The sequence below is a fragment of the Pristiophorus japonicus genome, chromosome 8 (assembly GCF_044704955.1).
Source record: "Pristiophorus japonicus isolate sPriJap1 chromosome 8, sPriJap1.hap1, whole genome shotgun sequence".
Taxonomy (NCBI): Eukaryota; Metazoa; Chordata; class Chondrichthyes; family Pristiophoridae; genus Pristiophorus; species Pristiophorus japonicus.
The window spans coordinates 207,969,390-207,989,982 of record NC_091984.1 but is presented as its reverse complement, the minus strand read 5'-3'; the positions used below and the strand labels follow the sequence as shown (position 1 = coordinate 207,989,982).

The 20,593-nt window shown below is 41.8% G+C and overlaps 1 protein-coding gene and 1 long non-coding RNA gene across 2 annotated transcripts in view; one reads left to right on the top strand and one right to left on the bottom strand.

The window, feature by feature from the left end:
- Positions 1–1,100: 1,100 nt before the first annotated feature.
- tbc1d10ab (TBC1 domain family, member 10Ab) overlaps positions 1,101–20,593 on the top strand; it is a 70,085-nt gene continuing 50,592 nt past the window's right edge. The window contains exon 1 of the mRNA XM_070887871.1: positions 1,101–1,630. Within this exon, the coding sequence (XP_070743972.1) occupies positions 1,428–1,630 (203 nt within the window). The 5' untranslated portion in view covers positions 1,101–1,427. The remainder of the gene's footprint in view (positions 1,631–20,593) is intronic.
- LOC139268970 (uncharacterized) overlaps positions 3,053–20,593 on the bottom strand; it is an 86,980-nt gene continuing 69,439 nt past the window's right edge. The window contains exon 3 of the long non-coding RNA XR_011594140.1: positions 3,053–3,180. This is a non-coding gene — a long non-coding RNA (uncharacterized lncRNA). The remainder of the gene's footprint in view (positions 3,181–20,593) is intronic.

Genomic DNA, 20,593 nt, shown 5'->3' with positions numbered 1-20,593 from the left:
GTCTTATAAGAAGGGTCCTAAAGGGCGAGAGGCAGAGGTGTTTAGGGAGAAAATTCTTGAGAGCAAGTCCTAGGTGGTCCCACCAATGATGGGACAAACAGGCTGGGGTCAGATGAATGAATAGAACCAGAAGGGGTTTTAGCACTGGAACAGGTTACAGAAATAGAGAGCATGAGGCCATTGAAGGATTAAACATAAGGACAAGACTTTTAAATTTCTTTTAAGATTTTTTTTCAAGATATGAGAAAACTGCCCACATTGTCCCTCATCCAGGTACCAGAGATGATGGCCTTCAGTTATGTGGAGGGACTAGAAAAGCTGGGATTGTTCTCTTTCGAGCAGAGAAGGTAAAGGGGAGATTTATAATTATGAGGGTTTTGATAAAGTACATCGGGAGAAGCTGTTTCCACAGTAACCAGAGGACACAGATTGAAGGTAATTCGCAAAAGAGCCAGAGGGGAGATGAGGAGAATGTTTTTGCAACGAGTTGTTATGATCTGGAATGCACAACCTGTAAGGGTAGTGGAAGCAGGTTCAATAGGAATCGGATAAATACTTAAAAAGGAAAACATGGCATTGTTGTGGCGAAAGAGCAGGGGAGTGGACTCATTGGATAGCTCTTTCAAAAAGCCAGCACAGGCACGATGGGCAGAGTGGCCTCCTTCTGTGCTGTAAGATTTTATGATTCAATCTATTTTGTTTGAGACGAGGTTAAGCTGGAACTATGAGCAACACGTCATGCTTTATACAAAATAACTGGCGAACTGTTAAACGCAATTGGAAATGTAAAAGATTGTTTAAGAAGCTACAAAAAAAATCAATCAGGAATCTTTTGCAGAATTAAAGTTTTTTATTTACAGGAAGCAAAAAATTGTTGTCTATTTAATTTTCACCCGTTAGCATGGATGCAATTTTCCACTTCAGATCCTGTGGATTGTTGTTTGTATGTGTGTTGGTAAAGTGGAGATAATCTTATCTGTCGATTGTTATTTCAGTAATAATGCCCTGGAGCACTTCTCCCTTTTGCTCAGAGGTTTGGGGGGTGGGAGGGGCTACCAGCCGGGGCACGCATGCGCATCTGCTCACGCTTCCAGGAGGTTTTTTTTCGGGATTGTAAGTCAATCGGTGGCCGCGAACGCGCGGAGGGGCAGCGACTGGTGAAGTGGAACCACCTCAAAATCGGCTGCGGGCCAGTGTCATCGTCGAGGTGGTGGTGGCTGTTCGGTTGGCCTTTTTAACGCGAGCGATGTGAGGCGGAAGGACCCGGGAAAAGGCGACGGCGGACGGGCGGCGCAGCAAGTCCGGCCCGGGGGGGAGAGAGAGAGAGAGAGGGAGAGAGAGAGAGAGAGAGAGGAAGGAGGACAGAAAGTTCCCGGGGTGCGGGGCGGCGGAAAACGAGAGATTAGTTCCGCACTGGCCCAGCAGCCATGAAGAAGAGCCGGGAGGACGATGTGACCGCGGCGCCTGAGGCGGCGTGTCCACGCGGCACCACCGAGAGCCTGGCGGATCTCGGCCTCCGGGGCGACATCAGCTCGCTGGGCTCCGATTCCGAGATCAACGGCTTCGTCGACGGCGACCAGAAGATCGACAAGTACGGCTTCGTCGGCGGGGCGCAGTACACGGGTGAGCTGTAAGTACAAGGACTCCCTCTCTCCTCTCTCCTTCCCTCCCTCACCATTCGGGCCGAGCCCCATCAACTCTCAGCCTCTGCTTTTCCAAACAAATCACAGCGGTGGTACTGATGCAAAACTGCAGCCGTGAAATTTTTACATAACTTTCCTCCAATTCACTCCCTCTCGTGTGTGGTCCAATGTTAAAAATGCAAATTTCAAGTTTTTTTTCCCTGCTGTTTTTTTTGCCAATCTGTTCTATATTTTCTCCCTCCTCCTCAGGCTGGAGTACTTCCTGAGGGAATGGTGTCTTTTTCTTTAGTTGTTGAAGTGACACATTATTTTCCCGAAGTAAATGCAGAGTACATATAACAGGGCCCACAAGTTTGACAACTGATTGGATGGTAAAGAATCAACCCCCCCCCCCCCTACCCCCGCCATGAACTTGGGATAAACATTAAGTATATCCGTTAAACCATCGGTTATGTACATGAAGTTATAATTGACGTCAGGTAGGAATAAAACAGGGGCTTTTCACAAAAAGCCCAACTCTGAGCCACTTGGAAAAACCCAAGCAAAAGGTACCATAGGCAAAATACTGGGAAATCTGAAGCTTTTGAACGGGAGTGAAAATCCAGCAATGTTTCTCTGTTTTAGTGATGACGTGGGATAATTATAGCTTTGCTCCAAAAGGTCTGGAAAATGCATGTTCCGAGCCCCGTTTTAGCTTATGATGCTAGAAAGCCACGGAGGCATATAGTGATGGGTACCTGCCTGAAAGTCTGTGGGTGAATGTGCTTTTATTGGGAAATTTAAAATAATTGACTGGTTTAGTTTGTAAAAGGACCTTTCTGAGAAGGAATGTGAAAGGATTGGCCTAAGGTTTATGAACTTGTTTTGACACCTAGGTGAAGGGCCATAGCAACAAGGATGAAAAGTAGGAAATGTGAATTGGGAAGTGGTATATAGGTAGTACGAACTAGTTTATTATTAAGAAATTGCTATCCCAGTTTTTTTTAAAAATCAGGAAAATTTAATTTTTTTTAACCTGACCTTGATGCCTCTATTTTGGAAAATTCTAAAATCTGCCAACATGATTGAAATCTTAATCCTTTTTGACATTCTAGTCTTGTAAAATTATTGTAATTTGATTTGAGGCATAACCTGCTAGTGTCCAGAAATTATAGTTCATTTCATTGGAATTTTGTTTGTTATGGTGCAAACATTCAAAAAGCTAATTATTGCATCAGTGTCTGTAAATATCTTTTTGATACAGCCAATTTAACCAATCATAATTACTGTTAGAAAATAAGCAGATTACTTGGGATAATCAACGCGATTTATTCTGAGCCAATTTGTCAGTTACTAAAGCAGATTAAGAACTTGTTTAACAAAACATTGTTTCTGGTTTGGTTCCCTTTTCTCCCTCTCTCTTACCTCCTTCCACTCCAAGGATAAGCGTTGACTTCTGTTAGGCTACAATTTCACTGGCGCTAGTTGTTTTCCAGTCTTTGTCCAAGTGGCCATTCTTCATGTGAGCCAAGGTAATGTGCTAATTGGCTACTTGCTCCTTTTTGAGGGGGAAAGAAGAGTAAAAGAGATTACTGCGTAAATCCACACCCCACACGTGCAATTCAGCAGGGGTTACTAAATATTAATCAGATGCAAGAGCTTTCTCTAATGTAGGGATATTATAGCTTATTATGACACTCTTAATGTCACCTTGGTTAAGTGATCTCAACATTGTACGCACCTGGAATTGAACCAGGACCTTTTAACAGCTGAGCTATCAGGAGAGTTAATGAAATATTAGTAAAATAAGTTTTTTTCAGATGTTTGCTCCAGATTTGAATGAATTTTTTTTTTTCCCTCTCCTGTCTTTTCAAGCTCTCTTGGTTTGGAAGGTTAGCAGGTACAACAACAACAGCTTGCATTTATATAATGCCTTTAATGTAGTAAAATGTTCCAAGATGCTTCACAGGAGTGTTGTCAAACAAAATTTAACAGCAAGCCACGAAAGGAGAAAATGGAAGATGGCAAAAGCTTGGTCAAAGAGGTAGGATTTAAGGAGTGTCTTAAAGGAGGAGAGATTTAGGGAGAGTAACTCCAGCGCTTAGGGCCTCGGCAGCTGAAGGCCCAGTCGCCAATGGAGAAGTGATTAAAAATGGGGATGTGCAAGAGGCCAGAATTGGAGGAGCTTAGATATATCAGTGGGCTGTTGCCCGTGCTGCTGTTGAGGTTGTAAATAAAAGTGCTTGAAAATTACATTTTCTGAGTGACCTTGTGGTCTGTTTACCCTTTGTTCTGGACAAACCACTGGAGCCATACCTGCCACCTGAAACCCGTGCGGTCAGAGAACAGATTTGTGTCTACGCCATGCTGCTGTTGCACCAGGTCACCTAGAATACATGTTGGCTTGTTTTCATAGTGAATTTAGAAGCAGCAGGAAGGAAAGAGAACAGAATTGTCTGCCCTAGTTCCATCAATGAGAATAGGAATTCTCAAAGGATTGACAGAAATGCTGTTGTACAGTGCTGAGCCCCATTAAAGACAACCCTGTTATTGTGATCAACATGTTTAAAACTGAATTAAGAAATGCTGTCTGGTTTTGGAAATCTTTCATTCTATAGTATATATCACTGCAGATTTATTTCTGAGGATACTGAATTGGAGAAAAATTAATGCACATTTTGAAATTTGGAAAAGATAATCAGTGCTCAAAGAACTAACAATCAGCCTATAGTGCAGGAAACTAATGCTAAAAATATAATATTTCAAAACAAAATATTTCTTGCTCATTCCATTCATATTTACCCTATCTTTCTAAGTGGGCAGATCTGGTTATTTTTCACTCTGCCACAAAAAAAAATTAATTCATGGGATGTGGGTGTTGCTGGAAACACCAGCATTTATTGCCCATCTCTAGTTGCCCTTGAGAAGATGGTGGTTAGCCGCCGCCTTGAACTGCTGCAATTCATGTGATGAAATACTCCCACAGAGCTGTTGGGTATCGCATTCCAGGATATTGGCCCAGCGATGATGAATAAACAGCAATATATGTCCAAGTCTGGATGTTATGTGACTTGGAGGTGCCAGCTGCCCTTTCTAGTTGGTAGAGATCACGGGTTTGGGAGGTGCTGTTGAAGAAGGCTTGGTGAGTTGCTTTCGGGAGTCAGGAGGCGAGTCAATCGCCATCAAATACCCAGCCTCTGAACTCTTCTAGCTGCAGTATTTATGAGGCTGGTCCAGTTAAGTTTCTCGTAAATGGTGACCTCAGAATATTGATAGTGGGGGATTTGACGATGGTAATGCCATCGAAAGTGGAGATGGTTAGACTTTCTTGTTAGAGATGGTCATTGCCTGGCAATTGTGTGTGCAAATGTTGTGTGCCACTTATCAGCCCAAGTGCGTATGTCTTGCTGCATGCGGGCATGGACTGTTTAGTTTTCTGAGGAATTGTGAATGGAACTGAACACTGCAGTGAACATGTTGCCCTTACGATAGAGGGAAGATCATTGATGAAGCAGCTGATGATGGTTGGGCCTAGGATATTGCCCTGAGGGATTCCTGCAGCAATTTCCTAGGGCTGAGATGATTGGCCTCCAACAATCACAACCATCTTCCTTTGTGCTAGGTATGACTCCAGCCTGTGGAGAGTTTTCCCCCGATCCGCGTTAGCTTCAGTTTTACTAGGGCTTGGTGCCACACTTGGTCAAATGCTGCCTTGATGTCAAGGGCTGTCACTCGCACCTTAACTCTGGAGTGTGGAGGCATACCACTTCAGGGAACAGCAGGAGCGGCGAGGTCGGGGCGAAGGAACGGCGAGTGATTTGTAGAGGGACAGGATCGGAGCCTAGGGGAGGTGTGAGTTCTGGGCCCAGGGGCAACATGAGCCAGCTCACACTGCAATATGTGTGCACATTAAGTCAGTGCAGCAGAGCAGGTCTCCAGTCGTCTTGGATAATCCTTGCCACTGGACCAAGACCTAGCTCTGGCAAGCCCGTGTGGTGGCTGGTGTGCAACTGTCACCCCATGTTAAAAAAAAATCCACGCACAGGCATTTTCCACCCTTCAGGATGCAGTTCAGGACCTGGAATATTAGGTACTTCATTGAAACACCTGTGAACTCGTCCTCCTTTTGTTGTGGAAGCAAGTCATCCTCACTTCAAGGGACTGCCTGTGATGATGATGATGACCTCTGGAATTCAGCTCTTTTGTCCGTGTTTGCACCAAGGCTGTAATGAGGTCTGGAACCGAGTGGTCCTGGTGGAACCCAAACTGAGCATCGGTGAGCAGGTTATTGGTGAATAAGTGCCGCTCAATATCCCTTTCGATGACACCTTCCATTACTTTGCTGATGATTGAGATTAAGCTGATGGGGTGGTAATTGGCCGGATTGGATTTGTCCTGCTTTTTATGGACAGGACATAACTGGTCAATTATTCTTGTAACTCGTCCTCACTCACTTCGTTTTCCTCAACCTTCTTGATGCCTCACCTTGGCATTTTTTGCCTGGATCTGAAAAATTACTATTTGTGATTTTTGGGGAAGGAGACTAGAGCAGTACACTCTGAGTGCTGACATGATGCTTCACATTTAATTCATTGTCAAAACCTACTAAATGAAATGATTATAGTCAGATGATGAAGCTTTTGCAAGTAATAAGAAAGATCTTGCATTTACATAGCGACTTAAGTTTCTGCAGCTATCCCAAGTGCTTCTCATAGAGTGAATTACTTTGAAGTGCAATCAGTTTTGCTGTGTTGCTGAATCTGGCAGCCATTTTGCGCACACCAAGGTCTCGAGCAGCAATCGCATGAAAGGCCGCAGTTAATTTTTTTTGAGTTGCGAATTGAGGGGATAATGTTGGCACGTACAGGGGGAGATCTCCCTTCTCTTCTTCAAATAGTACCCCAAGAGCTTCAATATCCCCATGAACAGTCATCAGAGAGCACCTCATCTGAAGTAGTGCGCCTCTGACAATACAACACTGCCTCATACTCCACTGAGATGTCAGTCTAGTTTGTGCTCAGGTCCTAGACTGGAACTTGAACCCATAGCCTTATGAATCAGTGGCTTGAGTGACTATCATTGGGCACATGACCTCAATACTCTCTTCGTACGGCGTAAGTATGTTACTTTAACCTTTTCGTGTTTTTTTCGTAAAGTAGTAAGACGAAAAACCGTATGCAAGTGTTTTTTGATTTGTTGAGTTCTTTACTTCCTTGGTTACTGAATAGTGGTAGATGTTAAGTAAATACATACATGTGAAGTATGTGTCGCCACAGCCACACCTGTAGCTAATCAGTAGTTTCTATTGGACAATCCTGTTGTATGTGAACATAATATTTTAACTCTCCAATCACCAGCCTCTTGTTTAAATATTGTAACTTTGGCCAAAAGAGCTTTTGTGTTCTTTGGATAAGTGGCCATTTGATGTGGTTGCCAACTATGTAATATACAAATAGAGGACGTGAGCCACAGCTACATTAATAAGTGATCAGGAAGACCAATGGAATCTTGGCCTTTATTGCAAAGGGGATGGAATATAAAAGCAGGGAAGTCTTGCTACAGTTATACAGGGTATTGGTGAGACCATATCTGGAATACTGCATTCAGTTTTGGTTTCCATATTTACGAAAGGATATATTGCTTTTGAGGCAATTCAGAGAAGGTTCACTAGGTTGATTCCGGAGACCTTATGAGGAAAGGTTGGGCCTCTACTCATTGGAATTCAGAAGATTGAGAGGTGATCTTATCGAAACGTATAATTATGAGGGGCTTGACAAGGTGGATGCAGAGAGGATATTTCCACTGATAGGAGAGACTAGAACTAGGGGGCATAATCTTAGAATAAGGGGTCACCCATTTAAAACTGAGATGAAGAATTTCTTCACTCAGAGGGTTGTACCACAAATTCGTTGCCTCAGAGCTGTGGAAGCTGGGACATTGAATTAAATTTAAGACATAGATAGACAGTTTCTTAACCGATAAGGGATTATGGGGAGTGGGCAGGGAAGTGGACCTGAGTCCATAATCGGATCAGCCGTATGGGCCACTCCTGCTCCTATTTCTTATGTTCTTGTATAGGAAGCCTGTAATGTCATTGTGCACTTTTTCTTGTCATTGGTAAAGTAACTACATCGCATCTCTGATTTGATGGACAAAAGACTGAACCAGATGTACTGAATAGGTCAGTTCAACTATATTAAAATGAAATTGCATTAGAAGATGTAGTGGCCTAAAATGTGGCTTGACAAAAATGATGTGGTTTAGTTCTTATTTGTAACCCCATAGGATTTTTTCTGGGCGTTAATAGAAATACCAGGAACTTATGGTAAATGTTAAATCACCGTATGTTGTAGTAGTTGATACTGGTTGGTCAACAGCAAGACTGGTAGTCTCTTTCGATTGGAACAAGTTGGAAGTCGATAAGTAAATGTCAAAGGATGGTGTTAAGCAGAGTGAAAACTTTTAACTAACTAGCAACAGATGCGCACTTTCATTATTTTACAGTTAACCTTGTTTTACCTACTAATTAAAAGCCTGCCCTCACCCACCCCTTCTCCAACTGCTATTCCTCTCCCCTACCATCCTACCACTCAATTCTGTGCCACCTCTGTTCAAATTCCTTTGGTTTCCATCCTACCCACAATACTCAGACCACCCTGGTGAAAGACCCCTCTGTTTGACTGACATTCTCCGCTGCCCTTCCTCCATGATGCTGTTGACCCGAGGTTCCATTGTCCTTGCTGTTGTTTACGCCATCATCCATACCTTCTGTCATCTCCAGACTCAACATTTCCCACGACTCTTACCAGCCTCCCAAGCTTTGCCCTCCATAAATACCAATTCCTCGAGAACCATCCATATTCTATCCTGCACAAAGTCCTGCTCACTTACCACCCATGCCATTGCTGGTCTCCATTGGCATCCATCCCATATGTATCAAGTTCAAAGCTCGAGGGTACAAATCTCTTCCCTATCTACACTATTTCCTCCAGCCTTGTATTCCTGCTAGATGTTGCACTTTTCCAACTCTGGTCTGCTGTGCATTTTCCCTCAGTCCTAACATCACTGGCAAAGCCTTCAATCATCTTGCCTTCATACTCTGAAACTTTCTTCATAAACCCTTCGAACTTGCTGTTTAATACTATATTTGGCCACCACCCCTTAATTTCACTATTGTTGTGCTGATCTGAACCTCAATTGAGCTTTGGAATGTTTTGTATGTTAAAGGTGTCTTTTATAAATTGTATTAATGTTTCTTGGTACCATTCATTTCCAATATAAGGCATTCAGTTGTCCAGGGATTTGGAACAAGAGATGTCAGCCAGGACATTCAGTACACATCATCCTTTTTACAGGCTAATGTATTTCTCATTACAGGTTAAATCCAGCTCTCTCAATTCTTGCTCATTGACATGGCACGAGATTTATAATGGATAACAACAATGACAACAACTTGTATTTTATATAGCGTGTAGTAAAACATCCCAAGGTGCTTCACAGGAGTGTTGTAAGACACACAAATTGGCACCGAGCCACAAGGAGAAATTAGGGCAGATAACCAAAAGCTTGGTCAAAGAGGTAGGTTTTAAGGAGTGTCTTAAAGGAAGAAAGAGAGGCGGAGAGGTTTAGGCAGGGACTTCAAGAGCTTGGGGCCTAGGCAACAGAAGGCATGGCCACCAATGATTGAGCGATTATAATCAGGGATGCTGAGGAGGGCAGAGTTAGAGGAGGGCAGAGATCTCTGGGGGTTGTGGGGCTGGAGGAGATTAGAGATGGGGAGGGGTTTGAAACCAAGGATGAATATTTTGAAATGCTGAATACACCACCATTGAAGTAGCTTTAATCTTAGATTGTTAGTAGGGTGACATTGTGACTGACGAGCATGTAATTTAACAGTCAAGAACATTTTAATTTAAGTTTTTAATTGAGAAAGCTCTTGGGAGTTAAGTTTAAAATAAAGCTAAAAGTATGAGAGTACTTCCAAAGTGTTCTTAGATTAGGATCTCCAGGCCACTAATATAATTAATATAAGTTTAAAAACCGAGTACAGGTATCTTGAAGATTAGCTTTTAATCCAGATGAAGAAAAACTTGCATTTATATAGCCTTTCACGACGTCCCAAAGTGCTTTACAGCCAATGAAGCACTTCTGAAGTGTAGTCACTGTTGTAATTGAAACATTGTTCATACTTCAGCAAATTAGAGATTAATAACAGAACTGAGTCTGAACCTGTTCATGTTGGTACTTCCTCTTTATATTGTACTTCTGTGAAAAATACATTTTGCATAATCTTTGCTTGGCAGCTTGTGTAGGTAGTGGTAAAGGTGTTTGAACATGAAAGAGTTTATAGTGAGTAGTTTGTGCTGAGAAGCTCTGAACTTTCACTTTTGTGCCGAATTATTCCACAGCCTATCAGCGGTGAATGTATTCGATCATCTTGCCTTCACACTCTGGAACAGACCATTTTTCATAAAAGTGTACTTGAAAGAGGAAGTGCCAACACATTGACGGCTCGGATTTTGTTTTCAGTAGTTGTTTGCATTTAAATCCGATTGTAGTGATGTGAATTCAAAAGTGGAACCTTACCTTCCTGAAATTCCTAGAACCAAAGGCTACTCTGGATATATCAATTTCCCCGCTCTCCTCCCCTTCGAAATATAGCTTTTCTTCTCATCATTAATGCTGCTCAGGAGTGTGGGAATTCAACATGAGACAAATGTTAAAACTGATGGCAAGACTTTTAAAACCGTAGTTTTTCGGCTTCTCTGATGTCCTGCATCAGAGTTATTTCCAGCTCATCATCTTGAATTCCATTATGTTGCCTCACAAAACTAACCGTGTCAGACAGATGTGAATTCCCCACCTTCTAGCCAGCTGCTGCAGTCAACAAAATTAGCATGCAGTTGAATTTCCTTTACACTTTTGTGTATTTGGCTAAAATTAATAAACATTTCAGTGATCGATGTTTACTGCCCCTAAGTCCCAACCCCCTCCCCTATTTACTTAGTAAAAGTTGCTAACTTGGATTGTTGGGAATGATTTTATGAAGTAATATTACTACTGTTATTCCCAGGGCATCTTGATAGGGAAATTGTCAGTATTAAGAGTTGGTTTAATTTCTGTTAAGTTTGTGTTCAGGTTTCTATTTGTTTCTGTGGCTCCTGTGAAGCTGCATGTTCATCAATACACACATGGGGCACAAGTTTCCACACGATAAAAAACGGGCGCCCCTCCGAGCTGGGCGCCCGTTTTTCGCGCCTAAAACGGCGCCTAAAAAAACCCTCCCGATTCTGGAGTGTTCTGCAGCTCCTTGTCTGCCTGGCGCAGCGCCCAGGAGGGCGGAGCCTACACTCGCGCCGATTTTGTAAGTGGGAGGGGGCGGGTACTATTTAAATTAGTTTTTTTCCTGCCGGCAACGCTGTGTGTTGGAGAGTTCGCGCACGCACAGTGTGAAAAAAACATTGGCACTCGGCCATTTTTGTAGTTCTTTGTAGTTGTTTAATTTTTGAAATTTTTTTTAATAAAAGCACATTGCCATCAGCACTTGCAGCCTTCTCACTGTCCCCCGCCCCCCGCGGGAAAAACGGGCGCCTCCTCTCTCTTCCCCTCTTTTCCCCCCCCCCCCGGCGGGAAGAACGGGCGCCTCAGGCTGACTGCAACATTCTCCGTGCCTGAAGCACTTTCACACAGGTAGGAACATGGTTTATTTAATCTTTTCTTTGCTTATAAATATTTATTCAGGTTGGATTTATTTGTATAATATTTGTAGAAGTATAAATAAGGATTTATTGTCGAATTTAATGACTTCCCTTCCCCCCCCCCCCCCCCCCCACCTCGTTCTGGACGCCTAATTTGTAATGTGTAGAACAGGTTTTTTCAGTTCTACAAAAATCTTCACTTGCTCCATTCTAACTTAGTTTGGAGTACGTTTTCACTGTGGAAACTTTCAAATCAGGCGTCAGTGGCCGGACACGCTCCCTTTTGAAGAAAAAATTCTGTTCCAAAGTAGAACTGTTCTACCTGACTAGAACTGCAGAAAAAAAAATGTGGAGAATTGCGATTTCTAAGATAGTCCGTTCTCCACCAGTTGCTCCTAAAAATCAGGCGCAAATCATGTGGAAACTTGGGCCCATGATCACTGTAGCACATTTACCAAAATATATTTGCCTAATGTTGAACATCCTGTACATGAACATTGAATCTGCCTTTCTTCAGTGCTATCTGCCATGGCACAACCGGAAAAGCTAATGGGTGGGGCAGAAAGGAGTACTTTAAAAATGGTGTTATAAGATAACCCATAGAATGTATTATGTGCTGTCTCTGCTGCTTTGAGTTATAAGCCAAACCTGAAATTATCCGTACTTTGCAGATTCTTGTAGTTGTACGTGATCGATTTAAGAGATTTGGTTCATTCAATTGTCAGGTGTGTATTGGGCCTCAATTTAAATTTAAGCCAGTCCCTCTTCCCACTGTGGGTCCTGATCCTACCCAATATTGATGTGTGATTTTTGCCTGTTTTTAGTTGAGCCCAATTTAAGTGCAAGCGTTCCGAGAAAAAATAAAACAGCCAGATGACTAAACTTTGTATAATTGTTTATATGCAGTTGACCCTGAAATGAGCTTCCGACCACATGCGGCATAACTAAGATCACCTATTTCCACCTCCGTAACATCGCCTGTCTCTGCCCTTGCTTTAGCTCATCCACCTTCATCCATTCCTTTGTTACCTCTAGACTTGACTATTCTAAGGCACTCCTGGCTGGCCTTCCACGTTCTGCCCTGCTTAAACTTGAGGTCATCCAAACTTGCACCAAGTTCCGTTCACCCATGTGCTCACTGAACTACATCGACTCCCGGTTAAGTAATGCCTCGATTTCAAAATTCTCAGCCTTGTTTTCAAGTCTCTCCATGGCCTCATCCCTCCCTAGCTGTAATCTCCTCCAGCCCCACAACCCCCTCCCTGAGATATCTGCGCTCCTCTAATTCTGCCCACATGAGCATCCCTGATTATAATCGCTCACATACATATAATAGAAACAGCCACCTGCTTTATGAATTGATAGGAATAATTTACTTTAGGTTTATTCTGTTTTCATGGGAAATTTGACCGATCTGCTCATTTCCCACCACAAAATGGTCCTGAGGAAAGTAAGTAGTCCTTGAATTTTCTTCTCTTTGTAGACGTCTCTAATTAACTCATTGAAAGTTGTGCTCTAAGTCATTGAAAAAAAATGTTGTTGGTTTACCTCACCCCCTATAATAACTGGAAAAAGTTCGAACATCATTCAAGACGCTCAAGCATCGCTCAGATACACCAATCTTTTCCTTCAGTGTATGCAATTTTTAAATATCCCTGCCCGTCACTCCCCATTTACAGGCCCACACCTCACCAGTAAGGCGTGGCTCACACTTTAAGAACCCAGGCTAGACATTACACCCTCTGCCTCTTTACAGTAAACAGACATGGAATTTCACACCCGAGTGTAGGCATGTGCGGAATTTCACATCTGTGGCTGTGCCTTGTGTTGCCTAGGCCCTAAGCTTTGGAATTCCCTGCATAAACCTCTCCTCCTCTCTTTCCTCTTTTAAGACGTTCCTTAAAACCTACCTCTGATGAAGCTTTTGATCAATTGCCCTAATTTCTCTTATATGGCTCACTGTCTGATCTTTTTTGTCTTGTAATATTCCAATGATGCACCTTGGGACGTTTTCCTACGTCAAAGGCTGGGATGTTTTACTACCTCAAAGGTGTTATATAAATACAAGTTGTTTTTGACTTGGCTGCTGTCTTTGAAGTTTAATCAATTCATGTTTTTTCATCCTTTCATGTTGCTGTCAGATGTGAGATTCAGCACACGCCTACACTCGGGTGTGAAATTCTATGTCTGTTTGCTCTAGAGAGACAGGGTGTAATGTCTAGCCTGGGTTTTTAAAGTGTGAGCCACACCTTACTGGTGAGATGTAGTCCTTTAAATGGGGAGTGATAGTCAGGGATATTAAAAAAAGTTGCACACATACACTGAAAGATAAGATTGGTGTATCTGAGCACTGCTCGAGCATCTTGAATGATGTTTGAACTTTTTCCAGTTATTATAGGGAGTGAGGTAAACCAACAACATTTTTTTCAATGACTTAGAGCACAAAGAGAAGAAAATTCAAGGACAACTTACTTCCCTCGGGACCTTTTTTTTTTCCTGTGGTGGGAAATGGGCAGAACGGTCAAACGTCTCATGAAAACAGAATAAATCTAAATTAAATTATTCCTATCAATTCGCAAAGCAGGTGGCTGTTTGTTATAATATGTATGTGAAGAAGTCAAAAGATTTGGCTGTATTGTTCAAAATAATCTTAATATTGGGTTGATGAGTGCAAAAGTAAGAATTATATCATAAGTAAGTTTGAATATTAGGGAATTTTTTCCCCATATCATGTATGCCTTGTCTGACCATTCTGCATAAACAAGGAAATAACATTTGTTGTTTAGGTGGAGCGTGCTCATTTGGGTTTCTTCACTGTACAACTACGGTGTTGGTGTGGAGTAGTTTTATTTTGCACCAATGCTGTAGTTGAAATGTAAATATAGCCTGAATCCAGAGTCCGGATTCGATTTGATACTGGTGTGAAGCAGTAAATAATGAGCATGATCATAGTACACTTCAGGAGGACATAGACAGACTGGTGAAATGGACACGTGGCAAATGCAATTTAATGTGGATAAGTGTGAAGTGATGCACTTTGGGTGAAAGATGGAGAGGCAGTATAATCCAAATGGTACTATTTTGCGGGTGGTGCAAGAACAGGGGGACCCGGGGGTGCATATTCACAAATATTTGAAGGTGGCAAGCAAAGTTGATGCGACGGTTAAGAAAGGGATACTTGGCTGTGTAAATAGGAGCATTGAATACAAAAACAAGGAAGTCGTGCCAAATCTTTGGTTAGGCCTCTCTCAGCTGGAGTATTGTGTCCAACTCTGGGCACTACATTTTAGGAAGGATGACAAGGCCCTGGAGTGGGTACAGATGAGGTTTACCAGGGATGAGGGGTTTCAGTTATGTGGAGAGAATGGAGAAGCTGGGATTGTTCTACTTGGAGCAGAGACAGTTAAAGGGAGACCTAATTGAGGTATTCAAAATTATGAGGGGTTTTGATAAAGCAAATAGGTAGAAACTGTTTCCTCTGGCAAGTGGGTCGATAATCAGAGGTCATAAATTTAAAATAATTATCAAAAGAACCGGAGGAAAACTGTCTTACACAGAGGGTTGTTAAGATCTGGAATGCATTACCTGAAAGGGTGGTGGAATCAGGTTCTCTAGGAATTTTTAAAAGGCAATTGGATATAGAAGAGGACTAATTTTCGGGGTTATGCGGGAAAAGCTGGGGTGCGAGACTAAATTTCAAAGAGCTGGCACAGGCATGACTGGCCGAGTGGCTGTAAGATTCTATGATTCTAGGTGTGTTGGAGGAGATGGTCTTACTCCCGTTTTACTTGGTGAGTTTGGGCTTGAACACGACAAATTTAGTATTGGTGCAAAGCTGCTTTGTGTCGATACTAAACTGTGAATGCACCATTGGATAAAACAGCTGAAGCTCTGGGCTAAGGTTAGTTAACTTTGTTATGTGAATGTTATTTAAGATCCATTACAGTCTTGTAGACCAATTGTGGTTCTTTGTGATGTCCCTGGGAATTTAATGTTAGATCGGGAAATTTCTGTTCTTTACACCACTTAGTGAAATGGTTTGGAAGCAAGTTGTGTTCCTTAAATCATTTTCTTTGTTGTTTCCCTGAGGTGACTGTCAATACGTTTTGGAATGTTAACTTCTGAAACTTGTATTTTTCCTACAAACATTTAGTAATTAGTATACTTTTAAAATAAAAATGTAGTATGTATAGGGCATGTAATCTGTTATGATTGATAAGTGATTGTCAAGCATGTTTCAAACATTGTTTCTATCCCTCCGTTATTGTGCACATTTCTGTTCATTTTCTTTGCAATTCAAATTGCCAGTAGGAAACTAATTGGGGAGATAAAGATACTTGCCAACTTGCTTGAGGAAGTTGTTCACTCTCATTGAACTAGAAATTAAACATCTGCGTGCTTTTGAAATTGGGACCAGAGGCACTTGATTTCATTGTTTCTGCTGTCTCTCCCGAGACCATTGGCATTTGTCTCCACATGCCACACCATTTCCTGGCTGTGAGCACAGTGGTCTTGGATCAGTAACATTCTTGGGAGATATGAGAGCAGCCTGAGGAGATGAACGTTCATGGTTCCGATATCCAGTTGTGGATAAGCTGCAGTGTCCTGCATTGGAAAGACTGAAGCAATTTCCTGTGGCCCCTGCCACAAACTCTGTACCCGTGTCACCGATTTCACCCTCTCCCCATCCATTATCTCTGGCTGAACCAGACTATTCAATCTCGGCATCCTATTTGACCCAGAATTGAGCTTCTGACCCCAAATAGTCTTCTTCACAAATACTTCCACCTCTATAATGTTGCCTGCCTCCACCTCTGCCATCTGTCGCTGAAACCCTCCTCCATGCCTTTGTCACCTCCGAAATTTTAGAGTTCACTAAAATGGGCAGTAAGATTAGTTTGAGTACATCGTCTCTGAGGTGATTTATTTAGGTTGCAGTGTATAAATAGATGCATTTCTGTCTGTTTTTATTTGTCATTGTAGTAGGTTTTAAGTCTCTGTGATAATTCATCATCATAGGCGGTCCCTCGAATGAGGATGACTTGCTTCCACACCAAAAGGGATGAGTTCACTGATGTTTCAATGGAGCACCCGATATTGCAGTCCTGAACTCCAGGGGTGGAAGATGTCTGTGCGTGGATTTTTTAACGTGTGGTGACCGTTGCACATCAGCCACCACACGGGCTTGACGGAGTGAGGTCTTGGTCCAGTGGCAAGGGTTAATCAGGACGACTGGAGACCAGCTCTGCTGCATGGACCCAGTGCGTGCACACGTCGTGGTGTGGGCTGGCCCGTGCTGCCCCTGGGCCCCCTCCCCTTCTGAGCCTTGTACCCTCTCCTCTTCCGCCGCACCTCCGCCACGATCTCTCACTGCTCCTTCGCCATCATCTGCCCCGACTTCCCCTCTCCTCCGCTGTGCCTGGGCCTCGCCGATGTTCCTGCCCACGCTCCAAATGGCGAACTGGGCCTTACCTGCTTACTGATTTGCAGCCTGACAGTTCAGATGGATTAATGCTTAATTCCTAAATAGGTCATGTGTTTTATTGTGAGAGCTAATTGTAACTAAAACTAACTTGTCGTAGCAGTTCATAACCTGGTTTCGCAGTAGAATGCCAGAGGAAACAAAGTATTTCACCTCGGGAAGAAGCAATGACGAGTTGATTTGCAGCTTATTTTTGGCCAGTTTGAGACCAGAAAATGCTTTATCGGACAATTGGTATAAAAAGTTAGAAATTGTAAGAAATTTTAATTCTACTGTGTGCACTGTACATTAATTGCTCTGTGAACCTACAATATTAACATTCTCCTTTATAAATGTTGCCTTTTTTGGGTGCACACATCAGTCAGGTCAATTAATTAGGCTTGGTACCATTTTAATGTGTCCTTGCAGTAAGGTTATGGTATTTACTGAAACAGTATGCAGACTTTTCCACTTGCTTTCAATTGGTTGTGCAAGATTTAGTCTGATCTTTATTAATGGACTGAAACCATTTGAATGTTAAGCCCAGATAACTGTTCTTTCTTGAACTATTTCCTTTATGCATTATTTACTTGATAAAAAATGGGTTTGATGCCAACTTGTAAAACCTGTTTCTGCCTGGTAGGAACAGAAAATGACAGATATTAAATGAAGCGTTGTACCTGATGGCAGTGACTTCCTCACGAAAGCCAGGCATGCTGCACCAGGATGGAAATTTGACGAGAGTCATTCTGAATTTTTGCTATGCACATCCTTAAAGCTAACTCAAAAGCAGCAAAAGTGGAAATTTAGGTGGAAGTTGCCAGCCTAGTCTCTTGGCTGGAAACAGTATCTGGGGCTAAAAGAATAGAAAATGTTAACATGAGTTGTAAATATGAGGTGCGTTCCAAATGGCTCAAAGCATTTATCCAGTGAGTAGTTCAGCATCACAGACCAGGAAGGCTCCCTCACAAGTTGGATCCTTCTGCTGTGTTGGGTCGTGTCGGCTAGAGAGAAGCTATAATAGCCTTGACCCCTGGCCAAGGATGGAAAGATTAGTCAACTAATCTGTTGTAAGTGTTGCTGACTCCTGTTGAATGGGAATGTGGTCATTTGGATAAGTTGAATAGCTTACTGACACGGTCTATGCTTACAAATGAAGAATGGATGAGATATCAGAAGGTACCAGCCACCTGTGGAACTGCACCCTCACAAGGAGTTGATGCCCTTGAGGGTCACTTAATCTAAGGTCTCTGCACACTGATTCTTTACAGTAAAGCATCCCTTTTATGGCAGTGTGCACCTATTTTTAATTTGAACATGGAATGTCTTTTAAATTGTTTGTGGATGTTAAGATTTCCCTAAAGGGTGTTGTCAATAATATCTGTGCATCACTCAATAAAGTGATGGTTTTATTTATAGAAACATTGAAGACTTTGTTCAGAATGGTGTGGCAATAATATCTGAAATCAACAATTCAGAATTGTGTAAATTGCAGCAGGTTCCATTGGTGCCAGATATATGCTGAATTCCCTTTATTCGGGCAGCCATCTATAGCTTGTAGACCTTTACAAACTATTCTTAATACAAATTCTCTTTTTCCTCTTTCCATGATTTAGCCTTGTGAAACTGTGCTGTTGGATTTTTCCCGTGTTCTCCCCTATTGAGAACATTTGAATGAACCAAACCGTAAACCCAAGGTAGTTTGGATGTGTGTTGCCCTTGTTTCATTATGTTTTTGTGTCTTTGCTCTAGATTTTTTTATTTTAGTTCCCATATCTTCGATTTCTCCCTCTGCCTTTGGGACTGACTTCAGTAGCCTTACTATTTAAGCGAAGTGTTCTGTAATGTGCTCAGGACAGCAATCAGCAAAGTTTGCTCTGTCCAATATTTTTAAGCTACTGCAAGTATTCTTATGCCTTCGCAAGGTATATTTCCAGGCCTCGAGAAGCAATAGAACGTCACATGGGACCTCAATCTAGTTTTAAACTAGCGTATTTCCAATTCCAGTAACAAAGGCACTAGTTGAAGTGGTGCCATTTTTAATCTTAGTACATTACACGTTTTGTATAAATCAAAAATGAAATTTTCAATTAATGTCTGTCTAAGAACTAGTACAATAATATTTTTAGGATCTTTGGCAATAGCTGTTTAGCAAAGAAAATCAAAGTAAACTTTTTTTGGTCGGAACTGTTAAGTGTTTTGTGTTAACGTAAACTGGGAAAAAGTATTTGAATATCAGAAAAGAGGTCGAGATTTGGAATCATTTTTTTATTACTGAACATGGGATTACAGTTGAATATATTCTGTGCTCTTTTAAAATAAGTGTAATGATGACTTAAAGAAGCCTTTGTTGCTCTGATGCACCTATTGAAGATATATTTTTAGCTCCGTTTGACACTCTTGGAAATACATCACCATTATTAAGAGCCTCAAAATGGAGCTACTGAGAAATCCATGTATGTTGTTTCATTTTACCTGATATGAAGTACACATTCACTCTCCCTGCAGGGGCAGACTCCACTTAACCTAAACTGAACAAACCTATAGCAAGGTTGGCAAATTGGGATTCTCAATGGGCAAAGAGCTACCGTTGGCCAAGACCCATTGGGATACTGGCTTGCAGACTTAGCTGGTGCCAACTGGGAAGAATCACAGCCCGAGTGTGTGTATCCATCCACACCCTATCAATGAGCCGGGCATGTTGGTCAATTAACAGTGTCTTGGAGTACTGCTAACCTACCTGCATGAGGCTGCCACAGAACATCAACCCTGTTCCATTGCTAGGCTTACCTTAAAAGTGAAGGCACTGCATTGACTTAAGTCTCTGCAGTTTTCAGTATTTTGGTAGCGGGGAGTGCAGAATACTGTCAATTTGAAACAGATTTTCAACAAAGTGAGTGAATTACTGTTTATAATCCCACCTATAAATATTTAACCAGAAAACAGCATCTCAATAAAACATAATGGATTCTAACCCACTTGCTGAGTTTAAAGTTCAGTTTATGGTAAAACATTGTATATAATGCTTCAAAGGAAATGGCTAGTTTTGTTTCTGTGGACCAACAATTGACATGGCATCCTGTTTTATAGCAGCACATCCTTGTTTGCAGCTAAAAGTACAGAGTGAAAGAACTGACTGGCACAATTTGATGTAAACCACCATTCCTCAAATATAATTGCTTCCACTAAGTCTTGTATAGCAAATAAATGTGATCAGTAGCTTAATGTGAAATGGCACCAGCAATAACATTCCTTTATGCTGCATAGTATGAAATTCAAAACATTTTGTTTTGACTGGCTTAGAAAATCTTCAAGTTTAAAAAAAAAAAAATGAAAATTTGACTAACCAGGATAGTAAATTTTTTTAAATGCCACTTCAACCACTATTTCCAAATATCAAACCCATCCAGTAATAATGATGCTAACATTCACTATAAAGAGGAGTGGAATTCCAAAATGAGATAAACTTCTAGACCCTCTGTGTATACCAAGAGTATACAAAGAAAGGAATGTGCTGGACCAAGTCAAAATACATCTGGTTGTGTGAGAAGAACATAAAATCCAACAATACAGCCAAGAACCAAACCTCAAGTGATGCTGAGTTCTGAATGGTCAGCAGAAGACACTTGACCAATTCAGGGTCTGCACTCACCAAACGCCAGCAGCACTACTTTTTCTCCCTCCCCTCTTACAGATAAATTATCATTTTGTTTATTTGTTCATTCTAAAATGTCTAGACCAAGGCGCTACAAGCAACGGTTGAGAAAAGGAATAAAAACATAAAATGCTGGAAATACTCAGCATCTGTGGAG